This window comes from Cyprinodon tularosa, unplaced genomic scaffold (assembly GCF_016077235.1).
Source record: "Cyprinodon tularosa strain WSP-4 unplaced genomic scaffold, ASM1607723v1 ctg593, whole genome shotgun sequence".
NCBI lineage: Eukaryota > Metazoa > Chordata > Actinopteri > Cyprinodontiformes > Cyprinodontidae > Cyprinodon > Cyprinodon tularosa.
Window position 1 is genome coordinate 543,692 of NW_024039333.1, and position 19,057 is coordinate 562,748.

At 39.5% G+C, this 19,057-nt stretch overlaps 1 protein-coding gene across 1 annotated transcript; it reads right to left on the reverse strand.

The window, feature by feature from the left end:
• Positions 1-473: 473 nt before the first annotated feature.
• LOC119797661 (NACHT, LRR and PYD domains-containing protein 12-like) lies at positions 474-18,710 on the reverse strand. Its single transcript, XM_038306829.1, has 10 exons — positions 18,623-18,710; positions 17,869-17,924; positions 17,354-17,638; positions 11,523-13,284; positions 9,367-9,549; positions 6,306-6,476; positions 5,159-5,329; positions 3,533-3,703; positions 992-1,162; positions 474-826 (listed from the first exon to the last, which is right to left on the reverse strand). Exons 2-10 carry the CDS (start codon positions 17,915-17,917, stop codon positions 805-807), a joined length of 2,985 nt encoding a protein of 994 aa, XP_038162757.1. The 5' UTR covers positions 17,918-17,924; positions 18,623-18,710; the 3' UTR covers positions 474-804.
• Between the last annotated feature and the right edge of the window lie 347 nt (positions 18,711-19,057).

Below are 19,057 nucleotides of genomic sequence, written 5' to 3' on the forward strand. Positions count from 1 at the left end.
GTTCTCGGTCTTGCGTTCTCTGCAATTGGAACAGTGCTTGGGCTGAGGCTGATGACGTATCACGAGTACACGAGCACGCAAGAACGCTCAAGAACGCGTATTGAGAAACGGCCCAGGATAGCTCTGTTACTAAGGTAACAGACAGGTTGAGTAAACTCTCTTTGCGAAACAGAAAATTCTAATTTCCTGTGAATAGAGTTTTCATTCAACGTGCTTCTCCATAGAAGACCTGAAAGTCTCTGAGCTGCTCTTAACTCAGTTTGATGTTTGACCTTCATAAAGAAGGAAAATATGATATGATTAAAAATCGTGAAAAAAACCTCTTCATTGAGATAAACCATATTTTTCTCACTGGGCCATTTAGGAAGACAGATAAAATGAGTAGAGCTGCCTGAACATCTGCAGAAAATGAGTAAAATATAATCAAAACATCAAAAAACTACATCACAATTGAAGCAAACATGCAGCCTGAAAACGTCAAAATTGAGCTTTATTTCAGATTTCTGCATTATAGGCTGAAGATGAATTGGAGAGTAAAAAGGTCAACCCAGTTAAAGTTTGATCAGATTCAGATCAAACCTACATGAAGCCACTAACTGGAGGAGCTTAGTTTGAATTTTATCTTCATTGTTCCAAAGAGAAAAACAATATCAACACCTATATGACAGACAGGATCAAAATAAGAACAGAAAAATCTGGAAACTCAGAGTTCATCATCAGGATCCAGTTAGAGTCTCTAAACTCAAACTGCTTCAGCTTCAATGTCTGTGGATCAACAGGACACAGATCAGCTTCTCTCTTCTACTAGGATAACCAGCTCCACAACCTACAGAGAGAAGAAGGAAGAACAGAGGAGATCAATAAGTGATTCCATCCTATCCATTAGATGTCAGTAATTGATACAGGACATCCATGATGAAGCAATGAAAGGCCTTCAGTCCTGTTCAGAGCTGTAGTGGAGCAGCTGGACTCACTCCAACCATCTACTTACAGAGTCTTCAGTTTGTAGTCTGGACTCTCTACCAGATCCTGCAGCTGCTGAACATCTGACTGCTTCAGGTTGTTCTTACTCAGGTCAAGGTATTCCAGATGTGAGGGGTTTGATTTTAGAAATGAGACCAGGCAAGCACAGCCGATCTCTGTCAATTGGCAGCCAATCAATCTGAATAAAGTATAGAAAGATGTAGTGATGTTAGAACAGACCAACAGAACCAGTTAAAGAGCTCTCATTAATATTAATGGAAACATGCTGCTGCTCCAATAAAGACCTAATGAGATTAGCAGGGACAAGCAGAAATCCCACACCAGTTGGGCCTTAGAGCAGAAACCCAAACAGGACTCCAGTAGAACCCAAATCCAGTCGGGATCAGTCGTTTGGTATGTTGGTGCATTTCGGACAAACTAAGGCATTTATTTTTTAACATGACATACCAGTGGCATTCAAAGCCCCAAACACATTAAATATAAGACCATTCCCCCCAAAGATCTGGTTCCCCGGTACCAATAGCCCAGGATTGGATATAATGTTTAGCTCCAGGAGGACTGAAAGCAGTTTTACATTGGGGGAAAAAACAAAAACAGCCACTGACCAAAAGGATGGCCTAGAGCGGAGAGCAATGTAATCTGTCCAAGGTTCAGTTATGTCCACTCATCTTTGAGGGATGAACATGTTCTCATCCTGGAGAGGGAGGAACGTTGGAGACAAGTGGAATGGAAGCCATTTTGTTGAAGAGATACTTTCCATCTTTAAAAAGGGATGGAGGACCCCAGGGTCTTTTGTCCTCCTCTTCCAATGCTGTTATGGAGCATGACTCAGCGTTCTGGGAACAATGCAGCGGTCATCAGAGCACTAACCATCGGCCATTAGGCTGTTGACCGTCATTTGCATGTGAACAACCAGTTTGGATATTCAATACCATTTTTGATACTGTGTAGATAAAATATCTGTAATAATTTCAGGCATTAAAATATTTTCACTAACATCAAAAACTGACCTATTTTAGTCTCAACATGGGACCCCGCTGTCTTATGTTGCCAGGAAGACTGACTTATTTTTAATGGTTCAAGGTTATGTTTAAGAAGGCGTATGTCAGGAATCCAGTTTGTGTGGTCTATTTTGTGTCTGTCTCTCCCTCCATCACCAGGGGCGCCCTGTCCTTGTTGGTCCTCCTTGCACACCTGCAGCTCTTTGGATCATTATCTGGAGGAGTACTTAAGCAGTGGACTGTCACTACTTTGAGTGTTTTGGGTACTCTAGCCATGCTTAGATTAGCAGTGTCTAACCTGAGTCTTTGTTTCACTGAGCCTAGCTGAGTTTTTGTTTCTCTGAGCCTAACCTTGCTTTTGTCTTTGCCTTTGGCTGGAAGTCCTCCTGTGTACTGGATGCCTGGCCTTCGTCCCCTGGAAGGATTGTTTATTGAGTTCACACTGAGCAGGGGAGAAACCTCCACATGTGCCGTTCAAGTCCCTCACAAAAATTCAAGTGACAGTCTGCTCCATTGCTCCTCTGGGTCCTAAGTAGGTCTACCAGTCCACCCTTTAAATAGTCCCCTCTTCTCATGATCAACCCACACATTCTGGATTCAAAGTGAGAGAAGAACCCCCCCCCAAACGAGAGTTCCTCACTACCATCACCCTTACGGCATTCAAGATTCCTACTGTCCCTGAACGAACAGTTGTTATATCCTCTCCAGACCTTTTTAGTTCCTGTTCACCAGCTTTCTGAGTTCCAGACCTACCCCCTTCAACCCTACCTCAATAAACCTGTTAAACCTTTCCCTTGCTCTCTGAGTGGTTCTCTGCATCTTTGGGTCGGGCCTTTAAACACACCATGACAGCGTAGGGTTCAAATTTGCATTCATGCGTTTTTTTCCCTGGTCCTCATTTTAAACACATCAAACTAAAATTGAATAATAATGATACACTGATTTGAACGGCTAAGATGGTGGAGTTTTACAGCTCTATCCCTCAGCCCTACCTCTGACCCATCAGTACAATGTACACACCTTTTGAAGCCCGATTGAATTATAATTCCACACAGACGTTCAAATGTAGTTCAGATGAAATGTTATTGGTAGATGGACATTATCACATCAGAACCTTCAGTGTGATCTATGCTAGCACTATGGCGCCAGGTTGATTGCTCTAAAATCCCTCAGACCTTACAGCCTACCTACTGTTCTCCTCTTGCGGTATTACTTATTTCCCCACACTACATAATCGGCATTCTGCACTTTCAATCCCTCTGTATTGAACAAACCCAGACTCTGTTTAATGAACTAAAAGTTGTTAGGGAAAATTGTTAGACTGCTTCTGGAAAGAAATCTGTGTTATTGAACTTTGAACTGTCATTAATAACTCTTTTTGAACGTGATTTGCGCTGGCCAAACCTTCAGGCTCTGTAGTCCTTCTGAGAGTCTTAACCTGCTCTTCTGATCAACTGGCCTATTGATCCTTAACAAGCTCACTGATTTACCTTCACACTGATATTTACAGTGTAATGTTATTAGAATAAAAAAATACTATATCTTACTTCAGTGTCTGCAGTTTGCAGAGGGGAGAATGGAGAAACCCCCTGAGCTCCTTCATTCGAGTGTTCAGGTAGGTTCCACTCAGGTCCAGTTCTGTTAGATGGGATGGATTAGTCTTCAGAGCTGAGCCCAGAGAAGCTAATTTGGTTTCACACAAACGGCAGCCCTCCAATCTGAATAAAGAACAAAATATTTTAGCTGAATTCAACAGGATGAAGATTAACCCTTGAAAGCCTGGACCCAGACATCTTTTTTCTGCAATTTTCTGCAATTCTGCAATTTTCAAACTATAGTTTGCAAAGATTTAAAAATGTCATTGAACTTTCTGACAAATGAAAACAATTTGTTAATGTTAAATCTGATCCTTTGTTTGAATTATTTGTGATACATTAAGCATTGTTGTATAATCTACGTGTCTGATTGTGTAAGTCAGGTTTTTCAAGAACAAAAATATCAACACCATTATCATCTGATCTGATAGGAAAACTGGAACAGCTGGGCTTCAATACACCCCTCTGCAATTGGCTGCTAGACTTCCTCACCAACAGACCTCAGTCAGTCCAAGTCGGACAGAACACCTCTGATGTCATCAGTCTAAGCACAGGTTGCCTCAGGGCTGCGTCCTGAGCCCCCTGCTGTTCACCCTGATGACACATAACTGTGTCCAACCAATCCCATTGTGAAGTTTGCAGATGACACCATGATGGTGGGGCTCATCAGTGATGACAATGACCTGGAATACAGAGAGGAGGTAGAGCAGCTGGTGGACTGGTGCAAAGATAACAGCCTTATCTTGGAGAAGACGAAGGAGATCATCTTGGACTTCAGGAAGAACTGGCTGGTCATCAACAGCTCAGTTGTAGAGGTGGTCAGCAGCCCCAAATTCCTGGGGGTGCACATCACAGACACCCTCACCTGGACTGTAAACACCACCTCACGGGTCAAAAGGGCACAGAAGCGCATGTAGAGAGCCCACCTGCCCTCACCCATCCTCACCACCTTCTACAGAAGCACCATAGAGAGTGTTCTGACCAGCTGTCTCACTGTGTGGTGTGGAGGCTCCAGCGCCTCAGACTGGAAGAAAGTGAGGAGAGTGAGAGAACAGCAGAGAAGAACATGGGGGCTCCTCTTCCCTCCATTTAAGACAAAGACCACCATGGACTGTTCTCCCTGCAGCCCTCTGGGAAGAGGCTTTGCAGCATTCAATGCAGATCCAGTAGATCCTGAAACAGCTTCTTCCCCACTGCCATCAGACAGCTGAACTGTTGAGAAAACTCTAAATCATGTCACAGACTCTCCATTACACTGATAACACCAAACCAAAATACTGCATAATTGCACCACATATATTTTTAATGCTCTGAATTTCCGTATGAATGTTTTTTACAACAATATATATATATATATATATATATATATATATATATATATATATATATATATATATATATATATATATATATATATATATATATATATATATATATATATATATAAATTGATTCTTTAACACTAAGGTCTTCAGTATGGATCAGTAGGATATCAGCCATGTGTTATCAGTTTAGAGTCAACACAACTTAGCACAACCATAAGAAATATCAGCACTAAACTAAAACATGGAGACTAACCGTAGTGTCTGTATTTTGCAGAGGGGAGATAGGAGGAACCCTCTGAGCTCCTGCATTCCAATGTTCAGGTTGGTTCTGCACAGGTCCAGTTCTGTCAGATGTGATGGATTAGACTTCAGAGCTGAGCCTAGAAAAGCCCAGCCTCTGTCTGAGAATTTGCAGTCAAACAATCTGAATAAAGAATAATTTTTTTTTAGGTGAATTCAATATGTTGCAGATTAAAATTGACATATGAAAAAACAAATAATCAAAATGTAGAAAATGAAATTGACCAAATGTAAAAGTCTCAGAAACACAATGAACTGATGTCCTATGTATGATCCATTTAAATTGATTGAAAGAGTTAAACCAAGCGGAAACAGAACATATTTTGATGACATGTGAAGGTCCAGATCAAGGTGTGTTTCTTAGTTTCCTCCAGGGGAATTTTTGTTGGAAAAAGGGCAGGGCTGCCACACAATGCTGAACACACTCCTGAATCTTCAAATTCATCTTAGTATTTATCTGGGTATCGTTCATCTCCTGAAATCTGTCAGTTCCTGGTTAGAATGGAGGAGGAATGAAGGAATGCTTGATACGATTGTGTTTCCATAAAGAAACCCTAATTATGGACCTTCAGCCTCAGATTGCCAGACTAAAATATCAAACTCCAAGCAAACATTTGATTCTCGATACCATTTTTGACACCATGGGGATAAAAATTGACAAATAATTTAAGGCATTTTCATGAATGTGAAAAATTTAACCTTTTCAGTTTAACCCCATTTTATTTTATTTATTTATTTTTTTCTGACCTATTTATAAAGGTCAGAGGGCATGTTGGAATAGGGTTAGGACTTACATTTACATTTGGATGCTGTTCCCTGGACCTTACTTCAAACAGATCAAGCTAAAATCAAATCAAATCTTAGTGATAGACGAAAATGAGCGACACAGGTGGTAATCCATTTTTCAGCTCTATCCCACAGCCCTACCTCTGACCCATCCATAGGGCATACACACATTTTAGAGGCAGGATAAATCAGAGACACAGATCTTGGGGAATTGAAGACAGATTGCATGACATTTAATTTTAGTTAAGATTAAACAAAAATGGTAGATAGAGTTGATCAGATCTGAACCTTAACAAATATATACTACGTCTGACCTCAAGGTCTGTAGTTTGCAGATGGGAGACTGGAGAAACCCACTGAGCTCATTCATTCCAGGGTTCAGATCAGTTCCACTTAGGTCCAGCTCTGTCAGATGTGATGCTTTAGACTTCAGAGCTGAGCCCAGAGAAGCCCAACTGATCTCTGACATTTTGCAGTCAAACAATCTAAATAAAGAATAGAAGATTTTAACTGAATTCAATAGGATGCAGGTTAAAACTGACATATGAACAAATGAATAACAAAAATGTATTTGAGTGAATATAAAAGTCCCAGAAACATGATGAACTGATGTCTAACATTTGATCCACTGAAACTGATTGAAAGAATAAAGAGTTAATCCAAGCACGACTGGAACATGTTCTGATGACTTGTGAAGGTTCAGATCAAGGTGTGTTCATTAGTTTTCTTCTGGTAGAAATCTGTCCTAGACAAAGGGCAGAGCTGCAGCACAACCCAGAATCAGAACAACACAAGCAGCATCAACTGCTGCTTGCTTGACAGATTACTTGTTTTTAATTAAAACAGTTCTGGATCAAGGAGAACTGATCTGGAAGACTAATATTACTTTTAGTTGAAATTTATCCTGGCAATCAGATTCCAGATTCTGAGAGGCTGCAGGTAATCGGACCAGCTGATCTGCGAAACTCCACTCCACTCTTTACTGTTACCTTAGTGGGACATGTTGTGGTCTGTGGGGTGATGCTGAAACTTTAAACTTTGGGAGACGAGTTCAAAGAGGGTGTTCCCCTTAGTATAAATAGGAGTGAAAGCATGACTCCATGGCCACTGCTGTTTATCAGACCCTCTCTACCCATGCATGGACCCTCTCTTGTTTAAATAGTACATAATACAGTATGTTGCAAAAAGAGTAGGTCTTGCTTTCTAATGTCAAATGTGACATATTTCTAGTTGTTAACCTTCTATTTTTGTGCTTGATCTAGAATATTCTCCTCTAGCATGTATATGAAATACCTTAAAATATCCTTCATTGAATCTGCAAAGTATGAGGACATAATCCCTCCCCTTTTTTCAGACTTTAAAGACTTTATAGACTTTAAACCACTTCTGTTAGTCTATAAATCACTTAATGGATCAGCATCTAAATCAATAACAGACCTGTTGTCAGTGTATTAACCTCCCAGACCGCTCAGGCATTTTAGTTCCAGCCTAATCTGTACAACCACAACTAGAACCTAACATGGAGAAGCAGCATTTAGTTCCTATGCTCCACTGATCTGGAGCAAACTCTAAGGAGCCTGTAAAGGTGCTGAAAGCTTGAGTTCTTTAAAGTCACAGTTAAAAACCCATTTGTTTAGAACTGCCTTTGACTGTTGAAATTAAACCTATAAGTTAAATATTCCAAGTATTTGTCTTAAAATGTGGGGAGTAAAATTAAAAACTATTCTGAAAAATGATTATTTAAATAAAGTACAAATACAACTGAAATCCAACTGACTCTGGCAGCTTGTTCTCTCTGACCCAATCTAACAGAACAGCGGCTTCAGGATAATTATTTGATTTCTTTGCTCTTTCTTAAACATAATTTTTCTTTTAGATAATGTTATTTTATTCTATGTGGGATTAACTATGGATGAACCAAATGTCATTCTGGATTAGATTATATGAATCAGAAATGACAAATAAAGCCAGGGCTCGATGTTAACCATTGCCCGATCGCCCGGGGCATGTAGTTTTTATTGTCGGGAGAGTACAAATTTCATTGCATTTGCCTGCTGGGTAAGTGCAATGATCGCAAAAAAAAAAAGTTTTTTTATCACTCAAAATTACTTTAAAATTAACGACATTCGATGAAAACGACCCAGAAGGGTTCCGGGCACCATTTTTGTTGCTTTGTACACATATCACATGATTTGAAAAAGGCGCGTGATTTGAAATGGCCGGGTGATTTTCCGCCAGATGGCGTGATTTTTGTCCACCTAGCGGTAATTTTGATGTAGTTAGCAAAACGACAAACAAGCTAGAAAGATCTTTCATATGGCAGTCTTTTGTACAGTGGTGCAGGCCATACTTTAAAAAAATTTTCATTAAATTTTTTCTCTTAATCATTGGAGAGGTGCATTTAAATGTTATAGAGCTAAACATGTTAAATTGGTGACCTGTTATGTTATTATTATTGTCTTGTTGCTGCATTTATTTTGTCAGGGAAAACTAATCCTTAGTCAGTTAAAAGTCAGAGAATTCTGAATTTATGTATGACTGTGGAAACCCTGTATAAAATAACTATGTATAATGTTCCTCTAGAAAAGTCACATTATATTAATAGTATTATCTTGTATAAACATACCGTGACTCTAAAATAAAAGTTATTAATTTGTGACATTGACTTCTGTCTTGTGATTTATCTTAAGTTTTTAACCTGTCAAGTTTTTTTTTTTTAGATTTTTAACATTACAATTTATATTTTTCCAAGCACACAACAGTTTAAAGCAAAGTTTAATTTGAAAAGAATGTGCAGGAAGGATTGAAAAGCATGTTAACACAGTAATGTAGGTTTGAGTTCATTATCTGACGCATGCATATACACACCAGGAACCTGGAAACTTAACAAATACTGAATTACAAAAAACATTTAAAAAACAAACATGTTTCATTGATATATTTACAAAAATGAATATTAGGAACTATATTTATCAAACATTACACTGGGCAAGTAAAAATAGTTTCTGGGCAAATGAAATGTGAAAGTCACCTGCCCGAAGGGCAAGTGGTAAAAATCCTTAACGTCAACCCCTGAAAGCTATTCTATATTTTGTCATCATGTGAATCCTTCCAGTATCAAACCGAAACATCTCCATCATTATTTGATCTCATTTAACTAATTTTTGTCATTCATTCCAAAGCATTTGAAAGTTTGAACACCTGGAAAATAAAGTTCACTATTTAGAACATATGGAACAGGAGAATTATTCATTTACAAGGTAAAATATCTGAGAAACTGTATTTAAAGAAAATATATTAGAATAAAATTCTCAATTAAAATAAGTATTAAAGTATCAGTTAATGATTTGGTTTCAATACAAACAGAAAACTCACGACAGGCTCTTCACTTTGCAGACTGAACTCTCCAGTATCTCACACAGCTGCTTAATTCCACCGTCATCTAAGGATCCTCGTGCATAGATCTTCTCTATTTCCACTTCAGTCAGATGAAGGTTGGACTTCAGAGCTGAGGCCACAACTTCACATTCAGTTTCAGAGAGGTAACAGCCACCAAGTCTGTGATTTGAGGGGAAATATAGTCAGTTATAATGAAATCAGACAATCTCGATGTTAGACATACAAAACATAATGAAAAAACAGTGATTTCGTCATCTGATGACTCCACAGTGAATTGCTTAAGTCTCCTCAGATCCTGGTTCAGTTGCAGGCCTGCTGTGTCTCTGTCCTGACATTAACAGCAAATTGGATGGTGATGATCAAAACTTCCACCCCACAGCATCAAATATTTTCTGTTCATCATTTTTTAATTTAACCTTCAGCTTCTTTAGGATCATGGCTCCTCTTTGTCTCTAACAGGCAATGGTTGAAAGGTAGGGTCCTTCATGGACATATATTCAGATTTCCATGTTTGGATCTGGCTATCTGCTGGTTAGAGGAGACAGAGCATTTGTGTCAAGCAGCAATTTTTATTAGAAAGCAGTGAAAGTTCTCCCTGTAATTAGAAGAGGCTGCAATGTCTAAAGGGTTAAAGCTCATGTCTCTAAGCTTCTTTATGTAGAACATCTAACAGCTTCTTGATGAGAAAAATGGTTCCAAACTCTAATTTACAAACTTGTGGTGTGGTGTGTGTCGGTTGGGGGGGCAGTAAGAAAATATGGTTCTGTATCTAAAAAGCTAATCTCCATGGCAACAGCAGCAATGCAGGGATTGATCTGAATATTCCAAGACTGTGTCCAAATGTCTGCCCTAATCATTATATAGGGCACTATAAAGTGATTACATCGTTTTGATGAGTGTCCAAATATCTATTGGATGAAAAAGTAGTGGACTCAAAATTTTCCACAATGCATTTTGAAAAGTAGTGATTATCCATGGTCACTAGACAAGCAGATATATCCAGAATTGCATCATGAGACTTCGTCGCTACCCGACAGCAGCGACTAATGACAAAGATAGTGCAGCCCCCATGCTAAGAGGGGCAGTTAAGCCGGGCATATGCTGTGCGATATTTTCATTCATTGCACGCAGCTATAACTCAAACTGTACTACGAAACTGCAGGGTTTAAAAGTTCACAGCTCACAATGCATGTTTGCACACTGTGCGAACCCATCGCTTTGATATGATCTATCTGCTCACACTGCACGTCCAAAAACCACACGTCGGACAGCGCCAAGATGTGGCGCTGGTCGGACTCATCTATCTCGTAGCTCTGCTTCAACATCAGAATTTGTTCAGGAGCACGTCATGATGGCCGACTGAATTTCAAACATTTTTGATTTTCTCCCGACCTTACGATTCCTGATCAGAAGGTGGTCATGAGAGGCCAATCTCCCCACGTTACCCAATGAATACTACATGATGCAGGATGCAAAATCAGGCTAGAAGTTGGCCCTGATCAAAAAAAAATTCTCCCACAACTGGAGAATAGGGTTGAAAAGGGCAGGAATGTATATAAAGTGTATGCCCTGCTTTATGTGACCAACTGGAAGCTCAAAGCAAGTGATCATCTGTCCTAACGGTCAGTAAAATGAGTTAACTGACCGTCAAGTCCAGTATATAGTCCCCGCTCTATATAGTGATTGAGGGATTTAGGGGTTAGGGCTGACATTTGGACAAAGCCCAAGTTTCCATCAAAACAAAAAGTTATTATAAAAACTTTGAATTCTGGCCTAACACTCTAACGAGCAAAGAGGAGTTTTAAGATTCTAATGGGTCTCTGGCTGATTGGTTTTTTGGAAAAAATACAGAATTTCTACATTCTGAATGTTTTTGATTCATTTAAATGAAGGATGAAAACTGATCAAACATGGAGTGTTTTTAAAATGATCCTAATCTCTAAACATCAGAAGCTTAAGCAGAGCTGTCCTGAAGGAAATGGATGTTTAGAAGTTTGCTTGGCTAAATAGTCCAAAGGATGAAGGAAGAAGTTAAAGGGCAAAAACATCCAGAAGCAGCTAGAACAGTTAAGAAGAACCAGGAGGACATTAGAGCTGAATCAGCATCACAGGATGAGGACATCTTGACTCACACAGCCTTTCTGCAGTTCTTTACAGCTGGAACCAGTCTACGTCGTCCATCATCTGATGCGTTGTACTTCTTCAGGTCCAACTCATCCAATACCTCATCCATCATTTGCAGCATGTAGGCCAGAGCTGAGCACTGGATCTCTGAGAGCTCCTTCCCTGATTTCAATAACTGCTGGAGCTCATGACAAAGTGAGAGGTCGTGCATCTCCAGACGACAGTGGAAGATGTTGATGCTTCTATCAGGAGAGATATCATCATCAGTGTTCATCTTTGTCAGATTGCTGATGACTCTCTTGATGGTTCCTGCACTGTTTTTTCTCCAACCCAGCAGGCCTCCTAAGAGGCTCTGGTTGGACTCCACTGAGAGGCCATGAAGGAAGCGAGCTAACAGGTCCAGGTGGCCATTTTTACTGCTGAGGGATTTCTCCATGACTCTCTTCAGGAAATCCTCCAGAGACGAGCAAATGTAGAAAAAACCGAAGAAGTTCCTGAGTACTTTAGTGTTCCTACTGGTGAAACATTGGAACAAGTAGACTGCAGCCAGAAACTCCTGGAAGCTCAGATGAACAAAGCAGTAGACTGAGGTGTCAACCATTCCTTTCTCCTCTTTAAAGACCTCAGTGAACACCCCTGAGAACCAGGAAGCATCTTTGATGTTGATGCCACACTTTTCCAGGTCTTGTTTATAGAAGATCAGGTTTCCTTTCAGCAGATGCTTAAATGCCAGTTTTCCAAGAGACTGAACCATCTTCCTGATATCTGCATCTTCTCCAGCATTTTCTCTTAGATAGTTTTCTTCCTTCTTTTTACTCTGAATCATCAGGAAGCGGATGTACATCCCAGTCAGGGTCTTGGGCAGATCTCCTCCATCTCTGGTCTCTAACAGACCTTCCAGAACATCAGCAGTGATCCAGCAGAAGACTGGGATGTGACACATAATGAAGAGACTTTTTAATGTCTTGACATGGGAGATGATCCGGCTGACCTTCTCTTCATCTTTGCACCTCTTCCTGAAGTACTCCTCCTTCTGTGTGTCAGTGAAACCTCTGACCTCTGTCACCATGCCAACACACTCAGGAGGGATCTGACTGGCTGCTGCAGGTCGCGTGGTTATCCAGAGGAGAGCCGAGGGAAGCAGTTCCCCCCTGATGAGGTTAGTCAGCAGAACATCCACTGAGGTGGACTCTGTCACATCATTCAAAGTCATGTTGTTCTTGAAGTCCAGAAGAAGTCGACTCTCATCGAGACCGTCTAAGATGAACAGAATCTGGAATTGTTCAAAGCTGCAAATCCCTGCATCCCTAACCGGCTTAAAGTGTTTATGAATCAGTCCCACTAGGCTGAACTTTTCCTCTTTTAGAACATTCAACTGTCTGAAGGTGAATGGAAATATGAACTGGATGTTCTGGTTGGTTCTGCCTTCAGCCCAGTCCAGAGTGAACTTCTGTGTTAAGACGGTTTTCCCGATGCCAGCCACACCCATTGTCATCACAATTCTGATCCGATCCCTTCTTCCATGTGTACGGAAGATGTCTTCTGGCCTGATTGTTGTTTCTGGTCTATTTTTTTTCCAGGATGTTGCTGCAATCATCCTGACCTCATGTTCATCATTGACTTTTGTAGTCTTTCCCTTTGTGATGTAGAGCTCTGTGTAGATTTCATCCATAAAGGTTTTCTCTCCAGCTTTAGCAATGCCTTCATAGACACATTCAAACTTTACCTTCAGAGACACTTTAAGGTCATGGTGACATTGATCATTGACATCTGAATGAGGAAAAAAGGGCATTTCAGAAAGACAAAAATAATTGAAACAATTTCTGACATTCTCTTGGGGGTCTTTCTATTTCTATGGAAGAAACGTTGTTTTTTATAAACAGGTGTCAAACCTAAGAGGTATTTCTTGACTCTAACTAGGGTTATCATGCAGAGAGTGTGTAGGGTTGTAAAAATAAAAAAATGCACTAGAAAAGCTCTTAATGTTGGGGCCATCTTTTTGCTAGCACTATGGATTCCCACATTTAATAGTCTGATAATCAGATCATTCACATCGACTATAAACATGTTGTAGTTCTACTAATGCTGTTTACATTGTTCTATCTGTAGGCATCATCTAGTGTCAATAAAAGTAATACAATAAATAAATATTTATGCAGTTTATTTAGAGCTAAATGTTTAATGTGGTTTATATTCTTTGTTTCCAACGGCAACAGCAATATGCAAAATGCATGTGAAGATTGTGACAGCCAGACAGAGGTATGTGAACGAAATCACAGGGAAATCCTATTCTAAGATTTGGCTGGTTTACGTATATCCGAAAGATTAGGGGGACACCATCAGAAGCAGTTATGCCATAAGTGGTTATCAAAGTAACCATTCTCTAGCATGATACATTTTTTGACATACCTGAAATTCTGAAAACCTGTAGTGGTATAACACAAGTGACTGGCAGAAGAGCAGTTATCAAGTCATTAGATGGAAAATTAGTTTTCCAAACCTTCTTTCACCCAATCCCAACAACAGGGAAGATAAAACCTCCCTGTTGGGTTGAATGGTTAGGGCATAGAGCTTGGAGTCCTGAGGTCCTGAGTTTGAAACCCATTCCCACAGACTGCCACTCTGGGTCCCTGAGCAAAGCCCCACACTGCTACCCGGGTAACACACAATGGCAGCCCACTGCTCCCCAAGGGGATTGGTTAAATAGAGAGAGTTTATTTTGCTGCTCTTTACTTGTACCAGTGTAATGACATAAAAGCTGGGGGAAAAAAGTACCCACTGCGGAAGCTACCTTTCACCATTGTCATGGTAAATGGTGAAATGTGCTGTGTTGTCAGCAGCTTTGACAACACAGAGCTGCTGAAATACCACCCCTTAATCCAAGTGCAGATATATTGTTATATTTTTGCTGATAGGGCAAAACATTTGGAAGAGCTCAAAAAGTAAGGAAAAAATTATCGGCAGACACAATGACCCCTTTGTACAGAAGCTCTACCTAGAGTTGTTGAATATAAACAATTTAACACAATTTTGTTGAACACAAACAGAATTGAATTGAATTAAATAAGCTAAGTGAAGTGAAGACCTTAATAACTCATTTATAAAACAATGGTCACCTAAGGTATCTCCCTCCCTGTAGCGCCCAGTTCCATGTAAAGATTACTTTACTTTGGTACAGGCCAATGCCATTTACAATCAGCTGTCTTCTGTTCCCTCTTATTAAAAAGCCACAGCTGAGAATTTAGAGAGAGACTGTATTTTTTTTGCACCAATAAAGACAACAAGCTTGCTCAATCTTTTTTGAGAATAATGTCAGGATTCTTTGAAGACGGGTCTTACCAAAGACATAGTAGACTATTGCATAAGGGAGCATGTCTTCGGAAACAGTCCCTTCCCAAGAGCCCATCTATGGGCTGAGAATGGCAGCAAAAGAGGCTGAAAGCAGATATGGAACTGGTGCATGAAACTTCATAGAGCAAGACCTCAGTGTAGACCACGCATTTAAGTCTTTCGAAGCTACTACTGAGGCCATTGTTGTCCTGCAGAGAACACAGAAAATGCTTCCAACAAAGTGGAAGTGTTGAAGGCATTCCCCTCTGAGGAGAGAGCCAAAGATATCAAGGAACTTGATTTAATAAGTTTTTTAAGTTTTTTAAGCAGTTTTTTTATTAAAAAAAAACTGCCGGTTCAATGCAGCTAAGGAGTTAGAATCCCTCTTTAGGGGGGTCATGCAACCTGTGTCTGGGATTACACCTTGCTCGGGATGATGCATCTCCAGGACCGGCTCTGGACCCCTATTGCCGCCTCTGGGTCGGACGCTTCTATGACCTCTGTGCCCTGTCCCTGGCCTCAGGGTTCCTTATCAGGGTTGGAAGGGTAGATGGCTCCTTGGAGAACCCTGTTCCTCCGTTCTTTGCTCCCCATCTCCGATGCGTTTCTTAACCTGCTCTGTCACACTACCAAACACATAGGATCTTGGGGATGAGATCATCACCAGGGTGGGTCTTCCCATGCTGGTGATGGCTTGTGCCCCAGTTTTAATAACCACCTAAAGCTTGATTTATGCTTGACACGTCCGCAAGGTCTGAGCAGCCAGAACTGATCATCCTGGAGAGAAATATCAGCTGCGCTACTGCCATCAACAACTTTGTTTATAGATCGGCCTGTTTTTCAGTGTAGTCCAGTTTCTCTGACTGTGACTAAATGGATGTGCTCTCTTCATCCTCTGACATGGGAGCTGGCTCAGAGCTCGTCTGCCTGGCTGTGTGTTTCCTGGACGGGGCCGCCTTTTATGGCTGCTTTTTGTATCTCTGCTTCTGTCTCCTTGAACCCCAGGCAGCCTCGGCACATGGCCGCTCACACTGAGCCTGGTTCTGCTGGAGATTTCTTCCTGTTATAAGGGAGTTTTTCCTCTCCACTGTCGCTGCAAGCATGCTTAATGTGTGGGATCGCTGAAGAGTCAATGAGCCGACACAATCAGCTGGTTTTCTTAGATAGAAAACTTTGAATCAATTTGACAGTATAATCTGGTGAACTGTAAAGTGTGTTGAAATTACATGTGTTGCATTATATGTATAAACTGAATTGAATTTAACTTAATTTTTTTCTGCCTGTTGTTTTTACATTTCCTCGGAAAGTCCGTACTTTCCTGTGTTCTTTTCAAGAACATACTTGGCAAGGACACAAGACCGTACTCACAATCTTATAAATTGAGAAACGGCCAGTGATTTCAGACTCTCCTCTCCTCCTGTAGATTCGACCGATGCAGTAAAATGCTAACCAACCAATGGGCAGAAATTGAGCCTCAAAGACACAATTCTCCTCATTTGCATAATGAGGCAGAAATGTCAGCAGAAACGTAAAAATGACAGGCAGAAATAAATAGTATTGAATAAATAAATAGGGTAAAAAAAAACTCAAATGAAGAATAAAACAGACAAAAATATAACATGCACATAAATACTTAAAAAATTTGTAATTAATAAATAAAGTTGAAGATTCTAATCGACAATAAATAAATAAGGTAATTACTACAAAAGCAAATAAATAAAGAAGCTAATTGAACGAGATATATACTTTATGTCTCACTGTATAATTAAATTTCTACCTACATTTATTTGTTTATTGGATTTTTGGGGGCAATTAATTGTATGCTTATTTATTTATTGAGCATTTATTTATTTTTATATTTATTTTTAAATATGGTAAAGCTGGTCCTCCATAATCAGATGCCTTAGGTTAATAAAATTTGCTGCACAGTAATGATTATTATCTAAGACTTCAATCATGTTATTTACAACATTTTGTAGTTGCTGTGACTGCACTGTGCCGCTTCCTGAAACCAAACTAATGACTGGAATATGCATGTTCTTGCTATTGGGAGTTCATTTTTAGGGATTAATTTCTGTTTGAAGTAACTCTTCATTGTTTGTCTGTCACAACCTGCAAAAATGTTATTAATTTTATTTTACAAATGTAACCAGCCTTTTGACTCAATCCATTTGTTCTTACTTTTTGCTGTTTTGTTTTTCTGAAATTGCACAGAACTACATCCACATAACTTGAAATTACTACCTCTTGTTTTCATTAACATTTTAGGCTCCTTAAAGAACATTTCTCTGATACTGCTTTGGTAGCTTCAGTCAGATTGCCTAGCCCTTATCCATTACACAAAACAGAATATATATCTCAGAATTTTTAACTTTTTTCTTAAAATAAATACAGGTGTTAGTTGATCTCGTGAAATTTGAGCAGACAGATTCAATCTGCATTTAGAATTGGGAAAAAAGACATAAGGCTCTGCTAAGAAAACAGCAAAATGGAATTTGTTTGGACTCACGTGGCTGAACAGAAGAATAAGAGGACAAACCCAGCTGATATGATAATGTAGGATCTATGAGCTGAAGACGTTGGATCATCTTTCTGCAGGCCTCCTCTCCTTTCTTTATCACATCATCTATAATGCAGCGGGCCTTGTTTGCTGTGGCTGCGTTCTCGTCAAGTATTCCCTGTTTCTCCAAAGTATTAAAAACACGATCTGTGCGAAGGCCATCAAGGAGCTGAATGAGGACCTCTAAAGAAACCCTCTTCACAAGCTCAGGGCGAACATCAAACAGCTTTTGCACTGCATGCAGAAATCAGAGACAGGATTTATTTAAGCTGAAGGGAGACATAAAGAGCACATAAACCCGTTGCCCCAAACAGCCTGAGTAAATAATGACTTACAGGTAAATAAAGTCATGGTTTGTTCAATATCAGCTACTAAATCAATCTCATTGCATGTCAATAACCTGATAAAACCTAATTTCAGGTAAGAACAGTATAATTAGAACTGTTTCAGCTCTGATCACTTACCCCAATTCTGCTGGACTTCTTGCTGCCCCTCCTCTGAAAGTTTCTCCATCTTTTCCCTGAAAAGGATAAAATTAATATGAATTAATCATGTTTAAGGCTTTCTTTAAAAAATATGCTTTTCTTTATTCCCATTAATTTAGAATAAAAACTAAAACTTCTGAAATAAAACCTTTGTTTCCCACCTGTTCTTAGGTCTCTTTAGATCAGGGCATGATGTGCTGCAGTGTAAGCTATTTTAGCCAACTTCATGTTGCCATTAAGATTTTAGTATGGTAAGTTCCTAGTTCCAGAGCAGCTCAGGTCCTGGTGAAATATAGACCTATACATTGGCTGACCTATATTTTGGGTTGATATTGGCAGAATTTTTTATTTTTTTTATTTTTTTACAAAAAAATTCATGCATTCTCAATTAATTGGTGCATTTGGCAGCCAAGCATTAAGATCATGCAAATTGCTGCTCCCTCCTGCTTTTCATTTGTTATGAAGCAGTTTACAGATAACAAAAAGTTCCCAGTTTGAGCAAAAATCTGAACACAAACCACCACAGCAACCTCTGTTTTAACAGATCAGAGGTTCTATAGAACCACAATTAATCAACACATTTATTGCTGCTGAAACTAAAAAGAGCAGGAGACACCAAGCTGAATTAACCCTCTGTGTGAGCAGAGAACCAATCAGAGTTCATGTTTCTTTCTCCTCACAGAGAGAAAAACTCACTAAATAACAGTAAAGCTAGATTCAAATTTGAATTTACCTTGAATATCTGTCAAAAAGCAGTTTAATCCACCTGATCTTCCAAAACAAAGATATCCTGAGCTTTGTTTTCCTCTTCTATACCTGCTTCTGTGTAAGATGAGAAAGAGGAAGCACTCAGCCCATCCTGTCCTCATTTACAGGAAGTGGGTTAATCTCTGACGGTTACTAAACATATTCTTAAGGACAATGACCAACATTCTGGTTATTTAATGGACACATTTATCCTCAAGGAGACACAATGATTGCCTTTGTTAATTAGGTGAAATTTTTCTGGAGTGCTGATTTTTTTTTTTTTTACATAATGTAGATACTATATTAGACACCTTGGAAACTGCTGCACTAAATATTGTTTCTATCATGGGACGGTTCCTCTATTTTATCTCTAAGTAACAGTATTGTCAATTTTTTTTACTAAAAATCAGAACATTTCTAG